This window comes from Quercus robur, chromosome 5, assembly GCF_932294415.1.
Source record: "Quercus robur chromosome 5, dhQueRobu3.1, whole genome shotgun sequence".
Taxonomy (NCBI): Eukaryota; Viridiplantae; Streptophyta; class Magnoliopsida; order Fagales; family Fagaceae; genus Quercus; species Quercus robur.
The window spans coordinates 50547620-50572934 of NC_065538.1; the positions used below are offsets into that span (position 1 = coordinate 50547620).

General features: G+C 34.3%; 2 protein-coding genes across 5 annotated transcripts; both read left to right on the top strand.

Moving 5' to 3' along the window:
• Positions 1-1913: 1913 nt before the first annotated feature.
• Positions 1914-7377, top strand: LOC126726254 (cysteine-rich receptor-like protein kinase 10). Of its 4 annotated transcripts, none has more exons than XR_007655758.1 (4): positions 1914-2863; positions 4850-4975; positions 5612-5766; positions 5886-6183. XR_007655758.1 is itself a non-coding variant. In XM_050431479.1 (4 exons), exons 2-4 carry the CDS (start codon positions 6212-6214, stop codon positions 7227-7229), a joined length of 693 nt encoding a protein of 230 aa, XP_050287436.1. In that variant the 5' UTR covers positions 4995-5766; positions 5886-6211; the 3' UTR covers positions 7230-7377. The 4 variants fall into 4 exon arrangements, 3 of the variants coding, with proteins under 3 accessions (XP_050287435.1, XP_050287436.1, XP_050287437.1); XM_050431479.1 differs by lacking the exons at positions 1914-2863; positions 4850-4975 and adding exons at positions 6648-6798; positions 6921-7377 and having other exon boundaries at positions 4995-5766; positions 5886-6444; XM_050431480.1 differs by lacking the exons at positions 1914-2863; positions 4850-4975; positions 5886-6183 and adding exons at positions 6207-6444; positions 6648-6798; positions 6921-7377 and having other exon boundaries at positions 4995-5766.
• A 5599-nt stretch (positions 7378-12976) lies between these two features.
• LOC126726253 (cysteine-rich receptor-like protein kinase 44) lies at positions 12977-16801 on the top strand. Its single transcript, XM_050431477.1, has 7 exons — positions 12977-14222; positions 14716-14838; positions 15070-15191; positions 15329-15539; positions 15641-15878; positions 16074-16224; positions 16350-16801. Exons 1-7 carry the CDS (start codon positions 13397-13399, stop codon positions 16656-16658), a joined length of 1980 nt encoding a protein of 659 aa, XP_050287434.1. The 5' UTR covers positions 12977-13396; the 3' UTR covers positions 16659-16801.
• Positions 16802-25315: the final 8514 nt, after the last annotated feature.

Genomic DNA, 25315 nt, shown 5'->3' on the forward strand with positions numbered 1-25315 from the left:
TTTAATATTGGGGCTAAGATGATTCCTTCAAAGTGATTGCCACTAAACCTATGTTTGCCCTGAGATAAAATGTTTTCCGAATGTAAAATATTTTCAAGTGAAAATATATTTCGGAAAAGAAAATATTTTTAGGTATTTGATTGCATTCCATAAACTATTTTGGAAAATAATTTTAGGTGTTTGGTTGTGTTAGAAAACACATTTTATACTAGTTTCTCACACTTTCCCAGTTTCTAAACATATATTATAATAGAAAATCTCAATATATAAACCCAAAGAAACAAAAACAAAAACAAAAATATTCATCAAGATCAAGATGCAAATATTCATCAAGAGAGAGAGAGAGAGAGAGAGAGAGAGAGAGAGAGATTGGTCATGGGCATTAATAGTTCAATCTAGAGGTGGTGGAGACAAGATCAAGATGCAAAGCCAACATCGATGAACTTTAGACATAGACAGCAAGATCGGTCATGGGTTGGTTAGTGTGGTTCGATCTAAAGGTGGTGGCAACAATCTAGAGGCTATGACAATGGTGATCTCTCAGACCTAGGTTCAAGTGCTCTCTCTCTCTCTCTCTCTCTCTCTCTCTCTCTCTCTCTCTCTCTCTCTCTCTCTCTCTCATTTGGGTGTTCAAATGAATGTAAGCGTGAGCTTGGGTTGAAAATAAATTGTTGAAAATTGAAATTGTATTTCATTTTACATCCTACTCTGCCCTATTTTATAGTCAACTAAAAGTTCATTTTAGTTTGACCAGATTTTCATATCCACCCAAACATGCTAAAGGTTTTTAAATATTTTAAGTAAAGGCTTTTCATTCAAAAAAAAAAATGCAACCTAAGTTGTACGCAATTCATTGTTTGATATATTTAAATAGGCCAATGAGTATGAGCTGCCATTTTTAGTCAAACTTTGTGGAATTGTTCTTGAGAATAGTTATTGGAAAGGCCCAAATTTCAATAGAAAAATTACCTAAGGTCAAAGGGATGCTACCTTCTAAGACGTTTGACATGTTACAGTTCTTTAACTTTGTAAAACAATTCCCAATAAATATAAGATTGACATAGAATGTGCGAGAAATAACATTATATAAAGAAAATGACTATTTAAGAGAATACTCAAAAGAATATGTACAGTTGTAAACACCAGATTAATTTAGTCATGCTACACAATAGATTAACATTATATTATTATATGCTACATAATGAAATTGGGTAACGTCTATCAATCAAAGAAAAAAAAAAGATAATAAATTAAACCACAAGCAAATAGAATCAATCCTATAAAGCAAAAGTTCAACACAAAAATTCCTCAACGTAAGTAAAGATGCAATGAAGAATTAAAAATCCCCAAAGAGAGAGAGAGAGTTTTGAAAATAGGCATAACAACAATAAATACAACTATTAAGACATTCTCTATTATCTAGCCTCCTTCTTCTCCACCTAAACCTTATAACCTTAATTTCACTGAAAAGAAAATATAAAATAAAATAAAATTGCCTCAAGTAATTTTTCAAAGTCAACAAAGAATATTCTGGTTCTCAATAAACCAACTTTGGATGTAGAAGGTGGGGGTGGGTTTGAGTTCCGAGTCCTTGGTTTCATTTCATATGTGATGGGACAATTTTTTATTATTTTACAAATGGGAAACTAGGAATGGAAACTGGAAAAAAAAAAAAGAAATGTGTGTCAAAGTGAGGCGCTGGAAAGTACACGTGGCATATATTAGACCATGCAACATGGAAGGAGCATAAAGTGTGCGATGACATATTCGCCTACTATGCATTTTTATTTTTGTCTTAACCAAATTCATTTGACCACTCGTTTTTAGTTACCTGCCGAATAGGAACGTGTCATGTGTATATAGGAAGGAAAATTCTTTTCTTAGGAAAATTATTGGTAGTTTCCTAGCTCAGTTCCAACATAGAAAACGACATGTGCTTAAAATTCAACAAAGATTTTTCCTGATCGACAACTTTCTATGATTTTCAACACGGCAGACAAAATTGATTACATTTACATCAAACTATGTTATCTTCTCCATAAACCTTCAATTCTTCATATTTCAACAATCATTTTGCCCAAAACATGGCTTTGATTTCATCACCACTACTTTTTTTCCTTTCTACAGTGTTCGTGCTCATTTCTCAAGCTAATGCACAGTCAAACGTCTCCCACTTCTGTTTATACGATCAGGGTAATTACAGCACTAGAAGCCCCTACGAGGCAAACCTCGTTCAAATCCTCTCGGACATGGTCTCCTCCACCAACGAAACCAATATCAAAGATGGCTTTTACCCTTACTCTTTCGGCCTAGTCTCTGACAGAGTTTATGCCATTGGACTCTGTAGAGGAGATATTAAGGAAGACCTCTGCCGTAATTGTCTCTATGACTCAAGAATTGCTCTCAAACAGCTTTGTCCCAATCAGAAAGAAGCAATAGTATGGTACGACAATTGCATGTTAAGGTACTCCTATCGCCCTTTATTATGTATCATGGAAAATCAACCTGCTTTCTCGCAATGGAACAACAGTACTCAGAATGTATCGAATGTAGATGGGTACAGCAAGGGGATAAAGAACTTGTTAGGTGGGATGATAAGTGAAGCTGCCTCGGGTAATTCTTACAAGTGTGCTACAAGAACCTTAGTCGCACCAGACTCATCCAACACCACAATATATGCCCATGCGCAATGCACTCCCGATTTGGTTGAGACGGATTGCAGTGCATGCTCGAAAAATATTTCTGGACAAATTCCACAATGCTGTCTTGGAAAGGAAGGTGGGAGATATTACACACCCAGCTGTAATTTTAGGTATGGTACCAACGCTTTCTTTGAACTCAGCCGATGCATCATCGCCGGAAGGTAAGATAATGCTCTGAATACTTCACTTTCCTAAAAAAATCATTCGCTCTTATTAGAGAAGTTCTCCCTTCTCCCACGGGAGATGTAGGTCCTATCATGAGTCTCCTCTAATAGGAGGGAATAAATTCTTCTCTTTCACTGAATGGGAAAATCTTTATTTCTTGCTCTTAGGGTACATGTTCTTCTTACAAGGAATACAAATGTTTTGAAATGGAGAAAGTAAATTTTACGATTTAAATTTTATTTTAGGAATCTATCATATCATGTAAAATTCTAAATAAGATTGCATTGAACACACTTTTGGATTGCTATATTCAGGAAAAGTTTGTGTATAAAATTGTGGAAAAGGTTAGATTGCTATATTTATTTATAAAAGTTTCTTTTTTGCTGGTGTGAGAGAGTCTTTTTTTTTGTGACACTCAGGCCCAAGGATCCCGGGTCTAATAAGAGGTTTGGTGAACCGAGCCTTGACTCACCGCAGCTAAAAGGTTGTTTAAGAGTCAAGTAATATACAGGGGATGCTCCTGACAATACAAGAAAAATGACAAGTAAGAATATTCGTATTGAAAATGCCAAAACAACAAGGTAAATTCAAAAAGAAAGAAGCAGGATTAGCAAAGTGGTACAAAATAACGTTAAAGGGATCCTGGAATTGCTGAGATATATTTCATTAATGTGTTCTCTGTTATAGTTACAAGAAGCTCACTAGGACGTGATACAAGGTTCAATCAAACTCAAAAGTTGCAGTCTTGAATGGCTATTTCAGCCTTCAAAACTTGCAAAGTTTGATTCTCTTTGAATCCGAATATGTGCAATAGTGGCTGTTTCTGGGATACCGGGAAGCAATATTCACTTTCCCCTCAGTGTTTTCTTTCTCCTTACTACGACTTTACTAATAATTCTTTTCTCTAAAAAATCTCTTTCTTCTCCCTTTTTCACTGCCCCTTTTTTTCGTGACCTACCCCTCCCTTTCATAATGGAGTTCTGGTCTTCTCGGGGAACCGTTGGTTTCCCTGTTTTGCCTTCTTGTGAACAGAGTCTGTTCTGTGCCTATCACTCGGTAAGTCTCATTTCCCGTTTTTCTCATTCCTTCCTTCTTTTCAGCTCTGATTCTTTTGAAAGTCCCTGGTTGGCTACCTTCTTTGGGATGTGCTGAGGTATGCCCTTCTCGGCTTCACCATTTTGGCAGTTCCACTTTTCCCTTTTCTTTCCCATCTGGGCAGAATCCTGTTCTGCCAACTTGAAAGCCGCTTGTTATCATTCTTTTTTTTTTGTGTTTCTCTGTTCTGGTTCCCTAAGCTTCTTTCTGTCTGTGCCATGAGAGGTCGTTGGGTTTTACTGGCGCTTGTGTTCTTTTGCTTTGTTTCTTATTTTCTTCTTCTGTCTTTTTCTTTCGAGCTGTCCTAGTCTTCCTTTGACTTTGTGCTTGAAAGGATTCGCGTCTCTTGATGGTTGCTGAGGATCCTGACTTCTTATCCCTTGCCATGGTTTTCTTTTTTTTTTTTCCTCTGGATGCTTCTTTGTCTGGGCTTCAAATCTCCTGGGCCTATTTATTCCTTTGTGGTTCCCCTGCATCTGCTACTTTGGACTTAGCTTGATCTTTTCCTTTTGGGCCTGACTCATTCTTTTGGGCCTCCCTCACTATAATCCTTTTTAGACCTCAACAGCTGGCAATCCAAAGGTTATGTTGCAGTGTATGTTATTTCTTTTTTCTTTCTTTCTATGGATTATTTCTTAATATATTAAGTTTTGCATATCAATTCTTCGCTTTGTTCTATAATTTTTCTTCAGTAGATCCAGTTATCCAAAGTACATGTTAAAGTATTGTTTTTTTTCCTCTGGAATTACTTCATAAGTATGTGGTAATAAGTTGTGATTTGGGTGCCAACTATGACAATTGGACAATTCCTCCCACTCTAAATGGATGCCTCAAATTCAGAAGATAGATGTCTCAAATTAATAACAACATGCTTTTGGTTTTTGCAGGAAAGCAGAGAAGCACAACTCGAACTGTCATCATCATTATTGTTCCGACGGTTATAATTACTATGGTAATTGTCATAAGTATTTGCATCATTTTGAAAGAGAGGAGGCCAAAGGATAAAGTTGAAAGTAAGTTCAATTATTGCTTGTAATTTGAAAGCTATTCTTTTATATTATCAAACAGCTTTAAAATGTGAAGCATAGGATTGCATGAATTTTATGAGTCCTAGGCAAATTTGTGAGCAACAGTTGATCCCATGCCCCATAAATTTGGCATGAGGGAATGGGAAGATATACATTCTTACGTATTTGGGAAATTATTTCTTGTGGAACAAACTTTCTATGGTGAGATATATATGCCTAAGGTCTATCTTTAAGAATATTCTCATGCAAAGTTGGAATAGTTGTTCATAAGAGAAACGGCAAATGTCTTTAATTTTGAATCTTTAAGAGAGGAAAATCACTTAGTTATGTATGGTTTTGAGTTGTTAAAATCCTGTCTCATTTTTATATCCTAAAATCCTGTCTCACTTTTATAAAAAAAGGGACATGACTTATGAAGGTTGCGAAGGGAAAAATATGAAGTGGAACACTTACTGGGACAAACGATTTTTATTATATTTCAAGAAAAATCTAGAAACCATAGCTTTGTTTTTGAATGAACTCTTGGTTAATAATTTCAAATATCTTTGTAAAACAAGAATGAGCTTTGATGCAAAGATTTTGATCAGCCCATTTCCGTAAGTAACCTTTCACCCACTACAGCGTACGATATATCGTCTTCTTCCTCTTATGAAGCTGGGGATGAAATAGCGAGTGTGGAATCCTTACAAATTGATTTCAGCACAATCAGAGATGCCACAGACAACTTTTCCGACGCATTCAATCTTGGGAAAGGTGGATTTGGGACAGTTTATAAGGTAGGAAACCCTCAGGGTATCAAAAGAATTTTCAATAATCCGCTTAAACTTGCAAACTATTTTATTATTTTTTTTTTTGAAGTTGATTTTGATTGTTTTATTTATGTTTTGCTCTATAGCTGTGAAAAGACTACCAAAGATGTCTAGACAAGGAGATCTACAATTTAAAAATGAGGTCCTGTTAGTGGCAAAACTCCAACATCGAAATTTAGTTAGTCTCCTTGGATTTTGCTTAGAAGGAGATGAACGGCTTCTTATCTATGAGTTTGTGCCTAATAAAAGCCTGGATCGCTACATATTTGTACAATTGCATTTCTACTTTTTTTGGTTCTTGTATATTGTAATAAAAATGATTGCATTTGGATTTTAAATATTTTTCTTCATTCCCAAGAGTAAATTTAAAAATATTTCTTGTATAATACAATTTAATGAATATGCAGATCCAATGAAACGTGCACATTTAGATTGGGAAAAACGCTACAAAATTATAAAAGGCATTGCTCGAGGACTTCTATACCTTCATGAAGATTCTCGACTTCGAATTATCCATCATGACCTCAAAGTTGGCAATATTCTATTAGATGCAGAAATGAATCCTAAAGTTTCAGACTTTGGCATGGCAAGGATGTTTGTATTGGATCAAACTGAAGGCAATACAAATAGAATTGTGGGGACCTAGTAAGTATCATGACAAGTTTTTAGAGCTAATGATTAGAATTGTGCATGATTTTTAAAAATGATTTCAATAGGCTACTTGTGACGGAATGACACCAAAATAAGCCATAACAAAGAAAAAAATAAAAAATAAAAACTCATAAATAATCATTAAGATTTTTACTACCATTCAAATTGATTATTTGATTTATTGCTTTGATATGTAGTGGATATATGGCTCCAAAGTATGCAATGTTTGGACAGTTTTCAGTCAAGTCGGACGTCTTTAGTTTTGGTGTGCTAATGTTAGAGATTTTGACTGGCCAAAAAATTACTCGTTTTCATAACGAAGAAAACAATGAATACCTTCTAAGCTATGTGAGTATGAATATCAAAGTATACATATTCCTTTTCCTTTTGAAAAAATAAAATAAAAGTTAAGATGGAAAGTAAAACAATTTTTTCATTAACATGCTATGTGCACTTTGATATTTCTACAGGCATGGAAAGTTTGGAGGGAGGGTATAGCTTCAAATATCATAGATCCCATGTTAAAAGACAGTCCAATAACTGAAACGCTGAAATGTATCAACATTGGACTATTATGTGTTCAAGAAAATGTAGCTGAAAGACCAGACATGACTTCAGTTGTTTTCATGCTTAGTGGCAATTGTAATACTCTTCCTATACCTACACAACCAGCAAATTTTATGCTCAGCAATGATATATCAACCACTTTAATACAACAGGACAACAGTTCCAGCGGAACCAAGCACGAGGTTTCAATAACTGAATTATATCCTAGGTAATGTTTTGTGAATGGAGCTATAAGCGATTTTGTCTATAAATTACGCTCACTACTGTATATCTGACTATATTTAGTGTTCCTGGCATTATCTAGAAAACCATATACCGTTTGCATCCTTTTCCGAATGTAAATTGTAAACACAGTTTTACTTCCGATCGTTTTGAAATTAATTATAAATTCTCAACAAATTAATCAAAATTTACCACATATATTTTCAAAACGCAAACATATAAGGGAAAAAAAAAATATTATCTAAGCAATATCTATGGTCTTAAAAAATATTTAGTGGTGCCTCACCGTTAAAGAAATAATTTTTTATTTTCTTGGAACTCACACACACTATATTGTGCTGTGTTCTCGTATTACATCTCTGTCTACACATACACAGGCAAAAAAAGCAGATTTGATCCCTATAAATATGGGATTCTTACATTATCCTCGTAAATTAAATTGAGTTAATAACTTAATATATTCCCTAGGTCTTTTTGATAGGCCACAAACTGAATGACCCCTTGTGATAGAAATTAATTAATTAATTAGTCAAGTTATTAATTAATCAATTTATCATGCAAACTCGTGGTAGCACAAACAAATCACCAATAAACTAATAATGCAGCGGAAAATAAATAATACGGTGATTTGTTTACGAATGGGGAAAACCTAACGGCAAAAACCCCACGGGTGATTTTCAAGTCACCACTCCCGAAACTTCACTATTATCATAACAAGCGGTTACAAGTAAAGGAATCCAAGTACCTTACCAACCCACAGTTGAATCCTTACCCTAATACCTAATTGGACTTATTTTGTAGTAACAGTTCCCCTTTCGATGTACAACTCCCAAGTACGTGAATAACCAATTGCGCAAATCCCAGTACGCGACTTCAATTATCAACTAAGAAGGTTGTTGGTTGCAAAGTTCTTCAGTTCTTCCACATGATGAAGATCAAGAAAATGCTTAGTCACAAAACCCTACGGTGCACGTACACAACAACTTCTTCAAGAGAAGGAGATGAACTAGGGCAAGAACTTCGTTTCCGGTCAAAATTTGCTTAAACAGAGTTTGCTCAAAACTGATGCAACTTGTGAACAATTTGACGGCCCTTAAAACAATCCTTTTATATGTCTAGGGTTAGGAGAAAAGAAAGCTTAAAGACAAATTCACGGATCCCAAGAAAATCATATCTGAATTTTGAAAATCTTAAACCTCGACAGATAGGAGGTGTCAAGCAGTTGTCGAGCACACCAAATCTTTGAACAGCTTTCTTAAGCTCGATAGATACAGTTGTCGAGCCAGCTATCGAGTTTTAATGATTTCGCACTATGAACTTGTTTTCTTGGACAGATTTGAATGCTTCAATACTTGATCTTGAAACATGGTTTCTTGAAGTATTTAAACACATCCTAAATCTACTCAAATACAAGTAAAATATAAATAAAGTGCGTTTTGTCAAAAGATAAGCCAATTACATAAAATCATGACATATGTTCTTAACATGTGAAATACATATGTCTTAACACTTTTGACAGAGAATCTTTGTCATCGTGACATCATCTTCTCAACGAAAAATGTTTATATGTTGAGTAATGCTATGAACACATAAAAATGTACAACATTGTGTCATAACTTGTCAGGTGGTGAATTGCAATTGGTAGATGTGTGATGGTGAGTTATATGAGGACAAACTTCAACTAATCACAACTCATCACGTGGCTAATTGTAACACAAAATTATGCATTTTTTATATGACCCTAACATTACTTTTATATGTTTAATGGACTGCTTACATGTCACAAATTAAAATAATAAATTATTTTATTAATATAAAATAAAATGAACACTTTTCTTTTTTGACCAAAAAGAAAAAAGAAAAAAGAAATTCTAAATAGCAAGATAGCAAACTATTACATATTTTAATATGGATCCATTATTCAAATTACATTTTTGCATTAATAACGATGAAAAATTTATTACTTAAAATTTACTATGAAATTATTATGAACATATATAATACTTTTTAAAAAATTACCTGTTGGGGATACCAGGTGGAATAAGTCAACATAGCCATGTCACCTAATCTTTCTTTTTCTTTTTCTTCCTTACTTCAATTCCACTTTAACGGTGACCATTGACCTTTTAAAAAAAAAATTTGTGTAAATAACCAAACCGTAAAGAAAACGAATAAAATTAGAAAATTTCGAAAGTCAAATAGATTATAAAAAATCTGAAGAAAAAACAGAGGATTCCAAAGCAACCAAAAATTACCAGCTGATCCCTACGCTTAGTCAAATGACCAAAATAGAACAACTACCCAAAAAAAAAACTCAAATCAAGGCAATAAATAAATAAAATTAAAAAAGAAAATAGAGACTGAATCTTTGTTAAAATTTTTTCTAGTTTAATTAAAGAGTGAAATACAGACAGATCCTCATCATTTTCTACTAGACAATTTTCCATGGACACTTTAAGATGAGTGTCTAAAAAGAAAGTTAATAGAGATGGTTATCAATCATCGTGGTTTGTGATGCTTAGGGGGTGTTTAGTATATGTATTTAAATAATAGTTTTCAGTGTTTAAATATTAAAACACATATTTTCTCAATATTTTTTAACTTACACGTATTTCCATAATACTTAAACAACGATACTAAAAATCTCTAATCAAACAGGCCCTTAGCCAAAATGAATGAAGATATTAGATCAGTAGCAAAATTGAAAACCAAGTGCAAATGAAAGGTGTACATCTCTATTGAATATGGTTGAAATTGCCAAGATTATGGGTGTTCACCAAACCACAAAAATCACACCAAAACAATTCACAAAATGGCATAATCGCACCGCACCGCACAACATGATGTAATGTAGTTTGTGGTTTTATAATAAGGAAAACCGTACTGCACCGCACTCTTTCTATATATTAATATATTTATTTTTTAATATTAAATATATTATTAATAGTTTAATAAGTCTAGTTTTTAAAAAAAAAAAAAAAGTTTAATAACCCTAACAAGTGTTGATTAGGAAAGTCAACCCAAAATAAAGAAAAACTAACTCAATTGTTTAACACTTGGCCCAAAATAAAGGGAAAAAAAAAAGGTTTTGGGCTAGGCATGAAAAGCCCAAAATTTGAAAAACATATTGGTTTCAAACTGTTCAAACTGTATCCTATTTACTGCACTGCACATATGATCGCAAAAATGAGGTATGGTGCAGTGCGATTATGGTTTTGGCTAAACTCTAAACTGCATTACATCGCACATGTGACTACAAAAATGAGGTACGGTGTGATTATGGTTTTGACTAAACTACAATGCAAAATGTGGTGATAAAAATGGCCTAAAACCACACCGCGAATACCCTAGGCCAAGGTCATCTTGTGAAATAATATCATATATGATAAAAGACCCATATGAGGTTGTCTGAATCCTTTTGAGTAAAAGAGTAAATTGGGATGATCTTACACAATGATTGAAAGAGATGATGAAAGGAGGAACATGGACCTAGCGTATAAAGATCTTGATTAATATTAATAAAGGCTGCAAATGTTTAACTTTGATAATTAATGGTGGTCATGGGTGATTAACTATGAGTTAACGTGGTTAATTTAGTATGATGGCCTACATCGATGAATTGATGGATGAAAGCCCTTAATTTAGATTTTTTCTTGTTTTTTTAATTTTATTTTATGATTTGTTTATATATATATATATATATATATATATATATATATAAACATTGACTCAGATTTTTTAAGGAGGAAATAATTTTTTTATCATTATTTAATTAGTCATGTAAGAAAAAGTCAGTTGTCCACACCGTATGCCATGATGTAAACAATTTTTGTTAGTAAGTTAATGATAAAATCAAATTCGCTGCTAATTAAAAATAATAATGATCAAATTAAATTCTACCAAAATGTCAGCACAAAAAAGAAAAAAAGAAAAAAAAAAGGGAAATTAATTGTTACTTCAAAGTATGAGGACAAAGATAATATTTTTGCCTATTTTCTACTAGGCTCTTTCTATTACAATAAATCTACTACAAGTTAGGTATTCATCGTTTATCTAAATATATCTTATTCAAACAAGTATTGAAAGACTTGCCCTTATGACATTAAGTTGTAAGATTTTAAGACAATTTTATGTGGCACATTTTTAAATGATAAATGAAAATTTATGTTTTAAGGATTTTATTTGTGAAAAAATCCTTGAAGTTACAAGTTTTAAACTTCTTGATGGAAGGAGGGTTATGGAACAAATTTTAATTTAAAAGGGTCCCTAGTCTAACCTATATATATATAGCCTGTCTCCATCAAAAGGAAATATGTAAGGTAAAAGTCATAGACTAGAAGATACCTTTATAAACACTATCATCATATCATAAGTCTTCTTTTCTCCAAACACTTAAACATCTATAACTGGAGGTATGTTTCCTTCCTAGATATAAACTCTTAATTATTTGGAAAATAATTTGTGACAGTATGGTGGCTCATATGACAAACATGCCTCAATAATTTGTACAATTTTCAATTGTAAATTGCTTTAGAGACTATTTTTGTGGATCCATATATTTGGCATGATAACACAAATGATCCTTATATTTTGGAAACCATTTGGTTTTACAATAAATTATGGGGATAAATGTGTTGCATGTAAGTTTGCATTTATTTCATAAAGTTTATTGTTACATATGAGATTTGGATCATTGAAGTGAGGGATTTGTTTAATTTAGCACATTTTAGGTTTCTTTGCATTTATCATGTATTGAAATATTATTTCATGTCATTTTTTGCGTGCATATTGTCATGATCAATATTAGGATTGATTGATCTTTATGATGCTATTTGAAGTAGTGAATATCAAAAAGACATGGGAGTAGCCATAGCATCCTAAGCCATGATGATAATCACATCAATAAATTTTTACAAGACTATTAGGAATAAAGGCATCTAAGTGGCAATTAATTCATGAAGGTAATGACTTGCCCCCATAGGGAGGTTATTATTTTTATGATTTAATTGAAATAAGAAGGTGACTATAGCATTAAGATGAGATTTTTCCTAGGCCCATAGGTATGGAAAATTTGATTCTTAGTGTTTATATTTACTAGTTTTATGAATAAAGTTTTATTAGTGTTTATATGTTTAATTCGATTCTTAGTGTTTATATGTTTAATGGACTACTTACTTGTCACAATATTAAAATAATAAATTATTTAATTAGTATAAAATAAAATGAACACTTTTTTTGTTTGACAAAAAAAAAAAATGTAGAAATTCTAGATAGTAGGATAGAAAATTATTACATATTCAAATATGAATCCATTATTAAAATTACATTTTTATTTATTAATAACAACCTTTAATAACAACCTTTAATAACTTACTATTTCAAATTTGTTACAAAATTACGATGAATACAGTATTTTTATAAAAATAAAAAACACATGTATACGGCCGTAGGTATAACAAGTCAACATAGCCATGTCACCCGACCTTTTTTCTTTTTATTTTCGTTTTTTCTCTTTTCTTCTTGCTTCAATTCCACTTCCACGGTAACCATTGACCTTTATCTTTTTTTTCCTTTCTTTTTGGGGTAAGTAACCAAACAATTAAGAAAACGAATAAAAAATACAGAAAATATCAAATAGATTGAGCCATCATCCTTGACCAAATCAATATAAGGACCTTCAATATGTTAGTTTAACAAGTCCTGGCTGGCTGGCCATGACTGCTGCCATGACATAGTAAAATGATCGGTAGCTCCCTAGCCTAGTTAATCCTAAGAAAATGAAAAAAATATCAATTTTACAAATACTAATACTTTGTAGATTACTTTGACTTCATATCAATGCTTTAAGCGAGGCACCAACACAAAAATTGATTGTTTGAAACTAGTTCAGCCCTCCTTGATAAAGCTTCTAGGCATTAATCCTGGCTGGCTGGCCATGACTGCTGCCATGACATAGTAAAATGATCGGTAGCTCCCTAGCCTAGTTAATCCTAAGAAAATGAAAAAAATATCAATTTTACAAATACTAATACTTTGTAGATTACTTTGACTTCATATCAATGCTTTAAGCGAGGCACCAACACAAAAATTGATTGTTTGAAACTAGTTCAGCCCTCCTTGATAAAGCTTCTAGGCATTAATCTATCCATGTTACTACATGGCAATGATTTCTTCGACACTACTTGCCGTCTTGTATCCCGTGTTCGCACTCATTGCTCAAGCCACCGCCCAGCAACTCTACCTATACCATTCATGTTTTAACATACAGGGTAACTACACCACTAACAGTACCTACGAGGCAAACCTCAGCCTTGTCCTCTCTTCCATCTCCTCCGACACACAAGTTGAAAACGGTTTTTACCCTGATTCTAAGGGCCAAGACCCTGACAAAGTTTATGCAATTGGTCTTTGTAGAAGAGATATTGAGCAAGATGATTGTCTTGGTTGCCTCAAGAACGCTTCGAGTTTTCTCCCACAACTCTGCCCAAATCAGAAGGAGGCAATAGGATGGTACGATTATTGCATGATACGCTTCTCTGACCGCTCCATGTTTGGCATCATGGAAATTAATCCCTCAATGTTCATGTGGAACACTAACAGCGTATCAGACCAAGGTGGGTACAAAAGGGTGCTTGAGACACTGTTTGAAAGCATGAGAAGTGAAGCTGCATCAGGTGGTAATTCTCTCAAGTTTGCGGCGAGAACATCAGTCGCCCCGGACTTACGCACATTATATGTGCTTGTGCAGTGCACTCCTGATTTGTCCGAGCAAAACTGCAGTGATTGTTTAACAGATATTTACGGAAATATTCCACCAGTTGTTGGATCGGAAGGTGGGAGAACTTATGCACCCAGCTGTAATTATAGGTTTGAGACCTACCATTTTTTTAACGTTGCTTATGCAACATCACCGCCGCCACCATTTTCGGCATCTTCTCCTCCTCCTCCTCCTCCTCCTCCTCCTCTGCCAATTCCTATAACAGGTATGATAATTCTCATGTAGGCAGCTCCGCAGCTGAGATCAACTGCGATAAGATAACTAAAAAAAGTTCACTTCTAATATATATATATATATATATAACTTATTACCTTTTAAACTTTTTTTTTTTTCCTGACATTAACAATGCAATTATGCGATGTAATAGCCCTAATTATTGTATCAAATCAAAACTTCCTTCTTGAGATTAGAAAAAAAAAATTATATATATTCACCATAATTGTTTTATTTAATATGAACTCATCAATTTCCTAAATATTCCCATAATTGTCATTTTGGGTAATGGTTTTGCCTTTTTGTGGCAAATCAAATTATATGTTTCACAAATACTCTCTCTCCTTTTTCCCTTCTTTATTTCTTGTGTGGTGTGATTTTGTTGAGTAGGACCAATCTACCCACGGATGAATAACTGAATTCAACAATTGACATGATTTTTTTTTGTTTAAATATATTTGACGAGACGCTTTTGGTTTTCTCAGGAAAGGAGAGAAAGAAAACTCGAACTGCCATCATCATTGTTGTTCCATCTGTTATTGCTATGATGCTTACCATTAGCATTTGTATATTTGTTGGAATCAGGAAGTCAAAGGATAATTATGAAAGTAAGTCACTTACAATCAATTAGTTTCATTATTGCTAGCATGTCATCCACTTATCTGAGAGGTGTTATCCTATTGGGCTCGGCCATATATATATAGGTACTCCTATTTGGCAAAGAAATTTTGAGTAGGAGACAAATTTACCCCAGCTTTGACTCTTAAGAGAAATGATACTATTTAAAGAAAGTACTAAATCGTTTGATTGTTTATAACTTGTTTCCTATTAATTTGAAGCTGTGGAAGGAATAAAAAGTGTGGAATCCCTCCAATACGACTTTAGCACTATTAAAGCTGCAACAAACAACTTTTCTGATGCAAATAAACTTGGGAAAGGTGGATTTGGGATAGTTTACAAGGTAGGAAAACATTATGATATGGAAAGATGTTAAATTCAAACTGTGTTAAACCAATGTTTTAAATTCAATCAAAGTGATTGACTTAAGTCTTTTTTTTTTTTTTTTTTTTTTTTAACATATTATGTAAATAATTTCAGGGAAAGCTTTTAAATGGACAAGAGGTAGCTGTGAAAAGGTTATCAAGAAACTCTCAACAAGGAGATTTGGAGTTTAAGAATGAGGTTCTATTAGTGGCCAAGCTTCAACACCGAAATTTAGTTAGACTCCTTGGATTTTGCTTGGAAGGGAATGAGAGACTTCTTGTGTATGAATTTGTGCCTAATAGAAGCCTCGATTACTACATTTTTGGTATTGTTACATTCTCTCTTCAATTTATATTATGTGATTCTAACAAATTCTTTTGAATTTCATGGTATATGACTAAACAATATAATTTCTTGAATATATAGATCCAATGAAGTGTGCACATTTCAATTGGGAAAAGCGTTATAAAATTATAAAAGGCATTGCTCGAGGACTTCTATATCTTCATGAGGACTCAAGACTTCGGATTATTCATCGTGATCTCAAAGCTAGTAATATTCTTTTAGATGCAGAAATGAACCCTAAAATTTCAGATTTTGGCATGGCAAGAATGTTTGTACTAGATCAAACTGAAGGCAATACAACTAGAATTGTTGGGACCTAGTAAGTATAGTAAGATGCAATAGTTGATGACAATTAATATTTATGCATGTCTTATATACTAGATTTTACTAGTCTTCTTTTCTTAGGGTAAAACCATATTATTGCCATAACAAACATGGAAATAAAAATTTTGAACAGAATCATTGGTTTATTACAATTTAAATTGAAAATAGATTTATTGATATTGAAATGCAGTGGATACATGGCACCCGAGTATGCAATGCTTGGACAGTTTTCAATAAAGTCAGATGTCTTTAGTTTTGGTGTGCTAATTTTGGAGGTTTTGAGTGGACAAAAAATCAATCATTTCCATGATGGAGAAAACTCAGAGTATCTTCTAAGCTATGTGAGTATGACCAAAAAGTACAGAGTAAACATTTCCTTTTTATAAACAAAAAAATCATGAATCGGAAAGTACATAATTGAATGTTTTCCTTAATTTTGTATGTGCATAATGAACTACTTTGGCAGGCATGGAAAAATTGGAGGGAGAAGACAACTTCAAATCTTATAGATCCCACATTGAGGGGTGGTCCAATAACTGAAATGTTGAAATGTATCAAAATCGGGCTTCTATGTGTTCAAGAAAATGTAAGTGACAGACCAAATATGACTTCTATTATTCTCATGCTTAACGGCAATTTGGATCCAATTCCAACGCCAACACAGCCCACAAGTTTTATGCAAAGCAATATTGTATTATTCACATCAGTACAGAATGACAATAGTTCCAGCATAACAAATAATGGGGCTTCAATAACAGAGTTACGTCCAAGATAATAGTTCGTAAATTGGGGCCACAATATTCCACTTGAAACGATTAATGTAAATAATTCAAGTACACGTCAAATACTACAATATGAACTTCTTATATGTATTGTTATTCCCTAAATTTATAATTACGAATTTCTTTTCAAATTTAATTTGTGATAAATTTCTTTATCTATTAATGTGATCACGTAGATGCCACTGTCGGCATCTTCTCTCTTCCCCCCACCGCCAATTTCCCTATAAAAGGTATGATAAACAAACCTCACATAGGCCACGGTTCCTGGTAAAATTAAATTATTTATCATTTTTTTACGAATATATATAGGTTTACGTTATACAAACATATGAATCCTATATCTATTAGGACATATGTGATTCAATGTTAGGAATATATGTCAATATTTTATGTAATTGGCTAATCCTTTGAAAAAACACATTTTACTTGTAATTGGGTAGATCTAGAATATATTTAATACTTCAAAAAATAAGGTTTCAAGTTCAAGTGTTAAAACCATGCAAGTCTGTCCAAGAATCAAGTAAGAAAGTGCTGCACTTTAAAACTCGACAGCTGGTATCTATCAAGGTTTAAAAGAGCTATTTCAGCCCGAAACTCGACAACTACTCGACAGATAGGGTATCTATTGAGATTTATGAAGTTCAGTTTTTCAAGCTGATTTTCATCCAATCCGTGAATGTATGTTTGAGTTTTCTTTTCTCATAACTCTAAATATATATAAGGATTATTTTGAAGGCCGTAAAAGGTTACAGAAGTTGCACAAAAGCACAATTCCACAAGTGTGAAGAAAAGTGTAACCGAAAACCTAGTTTGCCCTAGTTCTTAAGGAAGTTATTGTATTTGTATACCGTAAGGTTTTGTGACCAAGTAACTTCATGATCTTCATCATGTGATGAACTGAAGAACTTTGTATCTAACATCCTTCTCAAGTTGGTAATCAAGTCACGTACTGGGAGCCGTGCATTGAAAAAAGAGATTGTCACTACAGAACAAGTCCAATTGGGTATTGGGCTAAGGGTTCAACTATAGATTGGTATAAGATACTGAGATTCTTTAACTTGTAACCGTTTGTTTTGATAATAGTGGATTCTCGGGAATGGTGACCTTAAAATCACCCAATGGGGTTTTTGCCGTGTAGGTTTTCCCCATTCGTAAACAAATCACCGTGTTAATTTATTTTTCGCTGCATACTTTAGTTAATTAGTGATTTGTTTGTGGTGCCACGTACAATTACATGTTAATTTGATTAATTAATAAACTTGACTAATTAATCAAGTAATTCATCACAATAGGTCAATACGTTTTTGGCCTATCAATATCATAAAAGAAGTAAATGTATACAACATGTAAATTTTATATTCATAAAAAATGGTACTAACATATAAATCTTTTATTGTAAATATTTGCAAAAATTATATAATATTGTAATTTTTTTTTTGTTGTACACATTTATTTAATATATAATGTAGATCTCACATTAATACTACTACAATATAAACTATAAAATGTAAATCTTACTTTGCAATTTAAACTATTTTTTTATTATTTGAATATGAACTTCTTATTTGTATTGTTATGCCCCAAAATTTTTAATTCCAAATTTCTTTTCAAGGTCTCAGTTGTGATAAATTTCTTTATTTACTAATGTGTCCATTAAATAATTATTTTGTAGAGACTGATAAACACTTTAAGCGTGCATGTGTACTTCACACCTTCTTACAACATAACCTAACCTCCAAACTTGTTCTTGGTAGAGTGTAGACTAATTTTCCTTATATGTTGAATCAATTAAATTAAAATAAAATAAAGTTTTCATTTCTTATTTTATTTTTCCTCTAAAAAGTAAATATTAAAATAAGTGGTAATTCACTAATTCCTAAATTTTCAAAGACTTGTGCTTTTCAAGACAAAATTACTAATAAACAATTTGTTTTCTAGAAAACCTTTAGAGAGCGTCACGTGGTGGTTTCCAGTATATCCACGGTTACGTCGGTTAGGCACGCAAATGGTAAACCAAATTCACTTGACTAACCCTGCAATATTTTAGTTTACCATCTCCTGGCTGTGGCTAGCCTAATTCAATCCCAAGAAAATGATGAATTTTTCATTTTTAGAAGGAAAAAAAAAAATAGAAAAACTACTTTTAAAAAATAAAGAAATATGAACTTCTATCAATTTCATTAAGATTCTCATAAGAATTGTCATTTTGTTTAGTAATTTTGACTTTTTGTGGCAAATTAAATTGATTCTCTCTCTGTTTTATTTCTCATTTTTGTGGTGTGATTTTGTTAATACGAACCTATATATCTACAGATGATGAATAATTGAAATGCTCATGTTCATGTTTTTATATTAATGAAATGAGATAATACTTTTTTTTTATATATATAAAAGAAAAGAAGAGAAAAGAAATGTCATGAAATCAAAATAGATTTTTTTTTTTTTTTTTTTTTGGGGTGAATAATAAGAAGTTTTATTAAAGAACTACAGATTAAAGAAAACAATCGGACCTAGCCCATCCATCAGCCCACTGCCACTGGACCTCCAAACCAGAAAGGGGGATAATTCGCCACCTTCTCAAGCAAAAGAGCCCAATGGCCTAAAGCAATCTAGCTAAGAATGAGTTGAATATAAGAATCACAATCAGTTTGTAGAAATCAAAATCAGTTCTAACAAACTTGGCTAAACAAATCTATTAATTAATTCGTCCGAATCTGTTTACATCACTGCTGAAACCAAAGCTTAGAACATCACAATATCACATGTCTCTTTTTTGGTTAGTCAAAGTTTGTACAAAACTTGTAAATCTATAATCTGTGATAATGATGTAAAACAGATAGCACGTGCATTCCTGAAGCAACAGGGGCATAGGAAGTCACAACGCAAGATCAAAGGAGGTGCCAGTAGGGGTCATCAGGGTGACAGTATCGGAAACAATGTTCTAATCCAGATTCATGATCATGATTGTTACCAAAATTTAGGAGAATTCCTTCATTAAAGTCCCAAAAACAGTGTTTTTGCTATTTATAGTAATATTTGTTTTTTCTTAATAATTTTTAGTTTAAAAGTAAGAATAAAGTTCTGTCTGTTTTGGGACAACGCTTAAGGTCAGTAGTTTATAATTCTGTATTTAACTCAATTTTGTCATTTTTGGTAAATTTCGGTATATTGTCACCTAATTGCGTAATTAGTACGAATTAGGATTTTAGACATTTTTTCTCGGTACTTATATGTTTTGTAGCTATCAAAGGCAAGATAAACTATTATCAATAAACATAGACTTTTGTTAAATTATTTCTCTGGTGGATTCCAGTTTTCTTCTCCTTGTGGATTCAAAGAAACCCCTCCTGTATTCAAGGTTTACTACCAGGAACTAACAATTTAGTTTCTATTCCATCAAGAGAGTATCGTGTGTGCTTTCTTTAGCCTTCCGCGACATCAATTGGTATCAGAGCCTTGACTCACCCTGGTCTAATGGCTAATTGGCGAGACAGTGACCACCACAACATTGACGACGTCCACAACCCAGCCCTCACTAAGGCTAAGTTCCTTGATTTTCGTGATGAAAATCAACAGTTTCGTGATTCAACCTAGTAGACTCTAGACCAGATTTAAGAAGCACTTGCCTCCTACCTTAACCGAAACCCTAATTGGGATGACGAAGAATGATGTGATAACAAAGTGCGTGGCCCTCCCCATCATGGTCCAAACCGGATCGATAGCAAGACTACAATGAAGAGAATAGTGAGAACGAGGAGTATGAAGAGAGAGTCCTTGGGAATCATTATGGTCTTGCGAGGGATAATGGTCGAGATTATCAAGAGCAGAGGGACTATCGGATGAAAGTAGAGTTACCATCCTTTAATGGTAATGTCTCCATTAAAGAGTATCTGGATTGGGTCAATGAGGTGGAAATTTTTTTCAATTATATGGGTACTATAGATGACAAACAAGTGTATTTGGTAGCCTACAAATTGAAGGGAGTAGCATTTGCCTAGTGGGATTGTGTTCAATTAAACCGTACCCGTGAACAAAAGCTTCCAATACAATCATAGAGGAGAATGAAGAGATCAAATTGGTTATTACCATCAGATTACCAATAGGAGTTGTTCAAACAGTACCAGGATTGCAAGCAAGGTACTTAGACTATTAATGAGTACATGGACGAGTTTGATAGGCTAGCAAATCACAATGATTTGGAGGAAACTAAAGATCAACGGATATCCAAATTTGTACACAGGTTGCGAGTTTCCATTCGAGATTAGCTATCTTTACAAACCCTATATACTTAAAATGAGCCTGTAACCCTATCTAAGAAAATAGAATATCAACATCTCAAGGCAGGTTCGAAGTTTTCCAACCGTAGTTCGGAGTCCTCTAATTACATTGCCAACAAAGGTAAACAACCCATGTTTATGCCACAATCACAACTAGTGGTTAAGGAGAATACTGGTGTCAACCAGTCCATAGTGGTAGTAGTAGGTTCCGCAGCCTAGCCGATAGCGAACGCCAACCCCTATGCTAGGCCAACTGGGAATAAGTGCTACAGGTGCGGAGAAATCAGGACATCATCTAGTACTTGCACTAAGTGAGCTGTAGTGAATTTGGTGGTGGCAAAACAGGGCAAGGTAGAAGGTGAACAGGAGGGTGAAGAGGTGTATAATGAGGTTGATCCATATGCTTATGATCCCAATGAGGTCCAAGAAGATGATGAAGGCATGCCATTAAGGAGGTCTTTGGTGATTCAAAGGTTGTTGCTCACACCAAGGGTGAAATATGGTGATCAATGAAATGAGATCTTCCGAGCACGATGCACCATCAGTAAGAGAGTCTGTGATTTGATTATTGACAGTGGCAGTGTAGAGAACATTGTGTCGAAGAGTTTCGTTACCAAGCTCGGACTGAAAATAGAAAAACATCCCTCTTCGTACAAGATAGGTTGGATTAAGAAAGGTACGGAAACTCTTGTTACTCAACAATGTCGTGTTACTTTTTCTATGGGTAAATGTTATGTAGATGAAGTAGTTTATGATGTTGTTGAAATGGAGGTATGTCTATGTAATATTGGGTAGACCTTGGCAGTATGATGTAGATGCTACTCATAGGTGTAAGGATAATGAGTATGTATTCTTTAAGAATGGCCAAAAAATTGTCCTTGGTCCTATTAAGGAAGGCAATGTACCCAAAACTTCTAAAGTGGAGGGGAAGCCAACACTTCTCATAGTCAACAAGGAGGATGAGTTTGATAGGGAGTGTAAGGAGTTGAAACAGGTATATGCTGTAGTGGTGACGGATGGCAAGCCAAAAAAGGTTGGTAAGATACCTAAGGTAATTCAACCATTGATCAAGGAGTTTGAAGAGCTACATGCAGATTACCACCAATGCACAACATCCAGCATTGCATTGATTTAGCTCCTAGATCTAGTCTACCAAATCTGCCACATTACAGGATGAATCCTCAAGAGGGTTAGATTCTACAGGGGTAGGTGGATGAGCTTCTGAGCAAGAGGCAAATCAGGGAGAGTATGAGTCCATGTGTAGTACCAGCATTGTTAACACCAAAGAAGGATGAAAGCTAGCATATGTGTATAGACAGTTGAGCCATCAGCAAGATCACAGTTAGGTATCAATTTCCTATTCCCTGACTAGATGACATGTTTGATATGCTGAGTAGGTCTAAGTGTTAGACCAAGCTGGATCTTAAGAGTGGGTATCACTTGATTCAGATCCGACCTAGAGATGAGTGTAAGACAGCTTTTAAGACAAAAAAGGGGTTGTATGAGTGGATGGCAATGCCTTTTGGATTGTCTAATGCTCCCAGCACTTTCATAAGGCTTATGAATCAGATATTGAAACCATTTATTGGAAAGTTTGTGGTAGTTTATTTTGACGATATCCTGATTTATAGTAAGATAGAAGTAGCCCACTATAATCATGTGTGAGAAGTATTGGCAGTGTTGCAGGCCAATGAGTTGTATATCAACTTGAAGAAGTGCAGCTTCTTAACTGGTAAGTTGCTGTTCTTAGGGTATATAGTCAGTATGGATGGGATTCATGTTGATGAGGACAAGGCCGTGTAGTTAGAGAATGGCCAATCCCAAAGATAGTGAGTGATGTGCGAAGCTTCCATAGGCTAGTAACCTTCTATCGAAGGTTTGTTCGAGATTTTAGTAGCATAGTAGCCCCTTCACTGAGTATTTGAAGAAGGGGAGGTTCTCATAGGGAAAGGAGGCAGAAAAGAGTTTTGCCTTGATCAAGGAGAAGTTAAGAACAGCCTTGGTTTTGGCATTGCCAAACTTTGATAAGGTGTTTCAGGTGGAGTGTAATGCATCTGTTGTCGGGATATGCCCTGTTCTTTCACAAGATAACAAACCAGTAGCATTCTTCAATGAGAAAGTTTGTAAAGCTCGAAGTAAATGGTCGGCCTATGAGCTGGAGTTCTTTGCTGTAGTACAGACTCTTAAGCATTGGGACCACTACCTGATTCAGAGGGAGTTTGTATTATATACAGATCATCAGGCATTGAAGCACATCAACAGTCAAGTTAGCATTAACAGGATGCATACTCGGTGGGTAGCTTATATACAACGCTTCCATTTCACATTGAAGCACAAGTCTAGTGTCACTAATAAGGTAACTGATGCACTCAGCAGGCGAGCATCTTTGTTGACCACCCTACATATTGAAGTTGTAAGGTCTAATTGCCTCAAGGAGCTGTATGAGAATATTGGGGATTTTGGTTATATTTGGGGTAAGTGTCAACAAACTCATACTGCTATCAATAGTATGTACATCCAAAATAGTTTCCTCTTTCGGGGTAATCAATTATGCATCCCTGAAAGTTCATTGAGGGAGAAGTATTATTGGCCACAACTCAAGAGGGATGTTGGCAATCATGTAAGGAAGTGTCCAATCTGCCAAACTACCAAAAGTCAATCTCAGAATACTAGTTTATATATGCCTTTACCAGTTTTACAAGCACCATGGGAAGATCTGTCTATGGACTTTATACTGGGACTTCCTCGAACCCAGCGAGGTATGGATTCTGTTTTTGTTGGGGTTGACAGGTACTCACCCATTTCATTGCATGCAAAAAGACTTCAGATACTACTAGAGTGGCCAATCTATTCTTTAAAGAAGTTGTGCATTTGCATGAAGTGCCAAAGTCCATCACCACTGACTGGGATACCAAGTTCATTAATCACTTCTGGTGGACTTTGTGGAAGCATTTTGACACTTCCCTGAATTACAGCAACACCAGTCATCCTCAAATTGTTGACCAAACAGAAGTGGTTAATCACACTTTGGGGAATTTGATCCGGTATATCTCAGGCGAAAAACCCAAGTAGTGGGATCTTGCATTGTCCCAAGCAGAGTTTGCTTACAACAGCTCAGTCAGCAAAAGCATTGGTAAGTCTTCATTTGCCGACGTCTACTGCATTCCCCCAAAACAAGCTTTGGACTTGGTACCTTTACTTGAGCTTCCAAGAGTGAGTCAAGCTGTAGAGAATATGGTTGTCCATATTCAGGCCATGTAAGAGGAGGTGAGGTAGGAACTTGAAGCTACAAATGCCAAGTACAAGGAGGCTGCTAATAAGAAGAGGCATGAGAAGATCTTCAATGTTGGGGATTTAGTGCTAGTCTATCTTAGAAAGGAGAGATTTCACGTTGGTACTGACAACAAATTGAAGGACAAGAAGTGTGGGCCAATTTAGATTACTAAGAAGATTAACAACAATGCTTATGTGGTTGCTCTTCCTCTAGACATGAGCATTTCTTCTACCTTCAATGTTGTTGACTTCTATGATTATCATCCTCCTGATGAACCAAATAGTGGGAACCCAGGGTTGAGTTCTTTTCAAGTGGGGGAGATTAATTTAGAATAGATAGCACATGCCTTCCTGGAACAGTAGGGGTGCAGGAAGTCACAATGCAAGATCAAAGGGGGATGCTAGTAAGGGCCATTGGGGTGACAGTGTCGGAAGTGCATGAAATTTGATAGGTTGAAGGGAAATGTCGTTCTAATCCAGAATCATGAAATCATGAATGTCACCAAAATTTATGCAAATTCCTTCATTAAGGCCCCGAAAATAATGTTTTTTGTATTTATAGTAATATTTGTTTTTCCTTAATAACTTTTAGTTTAAAATTCAGAATAAGGTCCTGTCTGTTTTGAGACGACCCTTAAGGTCAGTAGTTTATGATTCTGCATTTAACTCAATCTTTCCATTTTTCAAAAATTTCGGTATCTTGTCACCTAATCACGTAATTAGTGCGAATTAGGGTTTTTAGACGGTTTTTCTTAGAATTTTTATGTTTTGTAACTGAAAGGCAAGGTGGACTATTATCAATAGACATAAATTTTTGTCAAATTATTTCTATGGTGGATTCTAGTTTTCTTCTCCTTGTGGATTCAGGAAAACCCCTCATGGATTCAAGGTTTACTACTAGGAACTAACGGTTTAGTTTCTGTTCCATCAAGAGAGCATCGTGTGTGCTTTTTTTAGGCTTATGCGACATCAGATAATCAATCTAAACTTTAATAATTACCCTATAATCAAGATATACGTCATGGAACATCGTTGGATTTTGAATGAGTTGAACTTGAAATGGTGAATATCATAGGAGCAAATCACAGCAACCAATGGAG

Bases quoted from the DNA above. Each gene is read 5' to 3' on its own strand.
- LOC126726253 (XM_050431477.1), top strand. From the start codon at position 13,397: ATGGCAATGATTTCTTCGACACTACTTGCCGTCTTGTATCCCGTGTTC. The intron at 14,223-14,715 runs GTATGATAATTC...TGGTTTTCTCAG, and splicing joins TCTGCCAATTCCTATAACAG to GAAAGGAGAGAAAGAAAACT. The intron at 14,839-15,069 runs GTAAGTCACTTA...ATTAATTTGAAG, and splicing joins GTCAAAGGATAATTATGAAA to CTGTGGAAGGAATAAAAAGT.
- LOC126726254 (XM_050431478.1), top strand. From the start codon at position 2,085: ATGGCTTTGATTTCATCACCACTACTTTTTTTCCTTTCTACAGTGTTC. The intron at 2,864-3,286 runs GTAAGATAATGC...TGTGACACTCAG, and splicing joins CGATGCATCATCGCCGGAAG to GCCCAAGGATCCCGGGTCTA.